Below are 6,000 nucleotides of genomic sequence, written 5' to 3'. Positions count from 1 at the left end.
GCTTTAAAGAGGTCGGCTGGCCTGAAAAGTGAAACAGAAGGCTTTCTGTTTGCTGTTCAGGACCAGTCGCTTCCCACTTGAAACCGTCACTATGTGATTATACATCAAAATGTAAATTTAATTAGACTGTCCAACATATTATCAGTGGATGCCCAGCTTTGGTACAAACACAGTACTATATATCTAAAGCGACATGTTGGAGTGGCTCGCTCAATTTATTACCGTCTTCGCCATGCTTGTGGTTTTGACACAGAGGTCCATTCATGGTACGACCCGGAATATGTAGAGGGCGTCATGGAAAATGATAAATACAAAATTCTTTGGAATAGGCCCGTGTACAGCCTCAGGCGTAACCATGTCAACAAACATCATCTTGTACTTTTTGATAAATCCAATGAAATCATTAAATTATATATTATTGAATTTTCTGTCCCTTTTGACACCAATGTGATTGACAAGATTCAGGACAAATATGGCAAGTATGCAGACCTCGCTTTCAAAATGTCACACTTGTTTTTTGACCGAGGACAGGGCAAATGCCTTTGTGTAAGTTAAAGCGCAGCGGAAATGGCATCATTTTAAATTCTTTGTACTCAACAATGTTCAGAGGTGGAAAGCATTATCTGAATACCCTATTGCAAGGACATTGCTGTCTGTTGTTATTAACACGGAAGTGACACTGGGAACTGTAGATGAAGATGTTATAGTGCAGTTATGAAATATGTAAGGTCAATGAGGAATCTGATCTTTCATACAAGTCGATCTATGTTGCCAGTTATATGATCACGACTATGTGAAGTAACCGTTATTTCTATTTTAAGCTCAATATGCAGTAACATGAATACCTTGGATTAACATTATGTAGACGTGTTCCATTTTGGATGTGATTCTTTAAAGCCAGTACTTACCTGTACTGGTGACAACAGCGTTCCCTCTGTTTGATAAAGAATATCTTACAGGATAGTTTCAAAGGAAATGTGTGTGACTCTGATACAATCTTTCCCTCTCTGCATGGTCAAATTTGGATTTGATGTGTCTGACTATGCATGAAGCACCATATTACCAGAGGCTCACCATGACACTTGTGTAGCACGCTCTTGCATGAATGAAAAGTTGAATGAATGAAAATAATTAAATCTCTTTTAATTTCCGAATGAAATCACAAAAAACATTAATTGTCTCGCATTTTATTGAGAAAATAGTTCCAAATTGTTATTTCAAATATGTTAATTTTTAATACGACACGATAGATGGGGGCGGGCGGTGCACATGTTTTGTAGTCACATATTATACATTACTATAACACATTAGGCAATGAATTTCGAAATGCAGTTGCAAAGTCAGGCCTCAAATGGTAAAATATGCCCCAGTTTAAGGAAATTATTGGTTTAAAATGACTGCGATGCAAGATGCCACTAAGATAAGACAAGCCAAGGGAAAATAAAGATTCATATTTCAAAAGCAAACGTTTAACTCGGGTTTACCTTACACAACTATAATCCTGTAAACACCATCTTGCTGAAAAAACTTTGACAGAATTCACAATATGCTAACTTTCCAGGTTATCCAATGAGACCTTACTCAAAACTACTCACTTACAAAATATTTTGCAAATATAAATCATGATATTAGATATTTCAACAGGTGCTGTCAAGCTTTCATTTACTCTTCTCTTAAAGCACAATCACCGTATGTGTAATATGCGCAACTGTAAAATGAAAATGCAACATAAATAAAAAGTTGGCAAAAATGATCCAGACATCATTAAGTTTAAAAAGCCTATCAACCAGCATCATTAATAATAAACGCATCAAAATTGTTAACGGAGTTAAGCGATGAAAGTCTTGTGTACGATATGTGTAGACATATACAGTTATCAAGATGACAACAATACACAAATTAGTATATGTCATTCATCATCAACGAAACAATATGCAACAGGACATAGCAGTAGACAGCCTTATATAACAATAACATATCAAATACTATAAAAACATAAGCAGCAACGTAAATACAAAATTAAGGTCAGAGAAATTACAAAATTCAAATGAATCATGGTAAGAAAGAAGCGGACAGAAAAGTGAGTAGACGAAAACATATACACGAAAAGAGAACACGGCATGATAAAAAACTTTGAGAAACATAAGGCAAATGCTTGATAATAATAATATATTATACATAGATACAGTTATGAATCATGCAAACTGCGTGCAATGGTGAAAGAAAATAGCTTGTTTTTGATGTTGCCTGGTAACAATTACAGCATCAAGTTGGCAATATGAGGTTACATTTTGATCAACGGTTATATTTAACAGTCAACCCCACGAAATATAATGGGACATTGTTAAAACAAGGTAATAACATTTGAACATATACCTATTATGTATATAACTATATGCGTCAAAACCCTTTCCATAATCATAAGACTAATAATAGTGCTAGCCCACCGAGATACCATGCAGTTTAACCTAAATACCTCACTCTGACACAGTATACTGACTTCGAGCCGACCAGTCCTTGTTGAATTCCCTTAATGCCGAATGCCAGGCAGTGTAACAACAAGTACCGTCTTTTAATGTCTTATGGTATGACGCGACGGGGGATCGAACATCTAACCTTCAGCTCTCTGAGCTTACGTGCTATCCACTAGACCACGAAAACGGTTTAACAATCTAGGAAAGCTGTTCGCTTCAAAACAATTGCGAACACAACTATAAAAGTAATTATCTATGCATGTAAGTGTTTGATGAATGTTGACCATGTATATTATCTCACAGTCAGCAATCATCCAGCTTTGGCAAGGCAGCGTGAGGATATTTGAGTTTTCACCAGGCAAATCAGTGCCTAAAACTTCCAAAATGAATCGGGATCAAGCTCACCAAAGTGAAATTATCGTTAAGACAAGTCGTTAAGAAGACAATGGTATCAGAACACAGCTCCAAAATCGCATGCATGGATAGGGATCCTCGGATTTATTTCAGCCTGGCTTTGGTTGTGCCTTGTGCAAATGAATCATTTAACTTCAAGTCATACTTTGTTTTGTGCTGATGTTGCTATCTTTGCAATTTTACTTTAGGCATGACATGTTTCATAAAGTCAAAGGTTTCATATTCTGCACAGGTATCATATCAATGTACATGAGGTTATGGTTGGTGCGGGCGTTCCACCTGCATTAACCCTGGGTGTTCAGATGCACCGAACGGTTCTTCATAGACGTGGTCTGGTGTGAGGCTGAGGTCTTCGTATATGCCCGTCGATGTCGTGGTGTTCTGGTAAATTTGGGGTGTTGAGTCCACGTCCTCGCCTTCCTCTTGTCTGCCAAGATTGACGCATTCAAGATCATCCGCAGTGGTCTCCCCTTGTCTGACTCTACGCCTCCTACAATCAAATATGAGCAAACGGTCTAATACAACATGGGTCTTGTCTTGAAGGACTGTGACCACCTAGGTCCTGATTTACGTGACAACATACAACGAAGGCATATCTTAGCATCGCTACATTGCACGGTCTCTACGTCGACATACACGTCCAGGTGTCTGATTATGTAAACCAACCATATCAGAATACAATTTTCTTCAAATTTCTTAGAATGGCAGTGAACAAGTAAATTAAAAGCAACAAAGCCTTTACATATTCATATTCCACACACAAGAAGATCTGTTTGAAAGTCTCACCCGAATGTCATGTTATATAATATCAAATCTTTCAACACAAGTTGATAAAACCCCGAGGCTTCCCCACGTTTCTACGAAGACACGAGGTTAAGAAGCAATGTATCACCCAAAACAGTTTGTAAATAGCGTGAGTGTCTTGAGCTTACAGAGTTCAGTGAGCATGTGATTTGATTGTGGCGTCAAGGTACCCGATGAACTCTCAATGGTCTGCAAAGCATTCTTATGCCATTTCATTGTAGCATATTTGCTAGGATTTTTCCTTGGGCATAAAGTCAGATCTCCTCTGAGCAATATGACCCGTGGAAGACATGTTTTGATGATTAAAGTCCCTTTGTATTGTGAAATGGCTAAAAGGGTCCAATATGTTGGCACTTGGTGTGTAATGTTTCACATGTCGTTACATTATATTGCTGTTTTCTGTACAGGTGTAGACGTAAGTGTTAATACGTGGCCGTTTGTTTACGACGTGGTTGCACTTTGATCCTGTATGTGTGATGGCGGTTGCGCATGGTATCAACAATTCTCAAAACAGATAAAGTTCAATAAACCCACCAATCTAACCTTTTCTAGACAAACATTTAGTCTATGAAAACTTATATTACACAATATCCTTCTTGACTCTATAAAATATAAAAATTCCCAATGCTGATTTCATATAGAATATTCATATGGAATAGAGCTAGCTAGATCTGACTAGACTTGCTTTTGTATGCGTTTCTAGATTATTTTTTTTCATAAAATAAATATATTCCACAGTCATGGTGCAGGACTAAATATTTTCATGAACAATTACCTAAACAAATAGGATTTTTTAAACATTTTTTGTGTGTTCTTTAACGACGCCTTCGGCAATATTCCAGCTATATATGACGGTGCTCTGTAAATAATCGAGTCTGGACCAGAAAATCCAGTGATTGACATCATGATCATCGATCTATGCAATTAGGATACGATGACATGAATCAACCAAGTCAGCGAGCCTGACTACCCGATCCCGTTAGTCGCCTTTAACGACAAGCATGGTCGCCTTTAACGACAAGCATGGGTTGCTGAAGACTTATTCTAACCCGGATCTTCACGGGTAACATATATGAACATTATTTGATCAATGATCTTGATGCATGTTGGAATACATATTCATCTATCCGATATCTACGATAAACGCCTAAGTGTTGTAAACAAATCAAAACGTCAGCACCAGAGAATAATCATTCATGGTTATGTGTTGAGGCAGATTCCATTTGGCCTAAGAGGGCAAAATACTGATGAAAAATATTTGAATAGATCACTTAAAATCAGTCATGACACCAGGTGTTCGACATTTATGTTGATGTGTTCAGATTATACCAATGCTAAAACGCCTGTTATGTAAACAAGACTCAATCATGTATTGTCATCAGGGGATGATATATCCCCCGATCTGGTGCAATTCGGTAAAGGAGGAGGGCACGGATGGCCCAGTCGTCTAAGGCACCGCGATTCGCTGTAACACGTCCCATTTTAATTCTGGAAACCCAAAAGTCCAGAAACTCTACGCTCTTTGCCCAGTCTCGGTTAAAGGTATTTACAAAGTTAAACATGCCGTTTTCATGGGAACATACCGAGGAAGAAAAAATGAAAAAAAAATTGTTTAAAAACTCAATATTTAGACTATGTCGCCCATGGGCCTGCCCATGGGCGAAGTCTGGCCCATGGGTAGGCCCATGGGCAGGCCCATGGGCGAGAATATGTTCCTTTACTTAAAACTCATGTTTTTGTTTCGCAAATACATTTAATGTATTCATTCAAGTATCATGACACAAAATTTAACTCATTTTAACTTAATTCAACGATGTTATAGCGATATTGAAATATTTCGCCCATGGGCGAGAAAAAGGTTTGGCCCATGGGCGAGAATATGTTCCTGTACTTAAAACTCATGATTTTGTTTCGCAAATACATTAAATGTATTCATTGAAGTATCATGACACAAAATGTAATGAAAAAATGAAAAGTAAAATGTTCCAAAACTCAATATTTAGACTATGTCGCCCATGGGCCTGCCCATGGGCGAAGTCTGGCCCATGGGTAGGCCCATGGGCGAGAATATGTTCCTTTACTCAAAACTCATGTTTTTGTTTCGCAAATACATTAAATGTATTTATTTAAGTATCATGACACAAAATTTAACTCATTTTAACTTAATTCAACGATTTTATAGCGATATTGAAATATTTCGCCCATGGGCGAGAAAAGGGTTTGGCCCATGGGCGAGAATATTTTCCTTTACTTAAAACTTATGTTTTTGTTTCGCAAATACATGCAGGTGTTCTTACTATTTTCATGG

At 37.6% G+C, this 6,000-nt stretch overlaps 1 protein-coding gene across 3 annotated transcripts in view; it reads right to left on the bottom strand.

Annotated features, from left to right (window-relative positions):
* Positions 1-1,173: 1,173 nt before the first annotated feature.
* The window catches only part of LOC124116615 (multiple epidermal growth factor-like domains protein 10), a 48,458-nt gene continuing 43,631 nt past the window's right edge, over positions 1,174-6,000 (bottom strand). For all 3 annotated transcript variants that reach the window (XM_048401408.1, XM_048401407.1, XM_048401409.1), the window contains exon 15: positions 1,174-3,378. In XM_048401408.1, coding sequence (XP_048257365.1) covers positions 3,144-3,378 — 235 coding nt within the window. In that variant the 3' untranslated portion in view covers positions 1,174-3,143. The remainder of the gene's footprint in view (positions 3,379-6,000) is intronic.

This window comes from Haliotis rufescens, unplaced genomic scaffold (genome assembly GCF_023055435.1).
Source record: "Haliotis rufescens isolate VD_foot unplaced genomic scaffold, xgHalRufe1.0.p SCAF_22, whole genome shotgun sequence".
Classification (NCBI taxonomy): domain Eukaryota; kingdom Metazoa; phylum Mollusca; class Gastropoda; order Lepetellida; family Haliotidae; genus Haliotis; species Haliotis rufescens.
The sequence above is the reverse complement of the archived record's forward strand: the minus strand, read 5'-3'. Positions and strand labels throughout refer to the sequence as shown.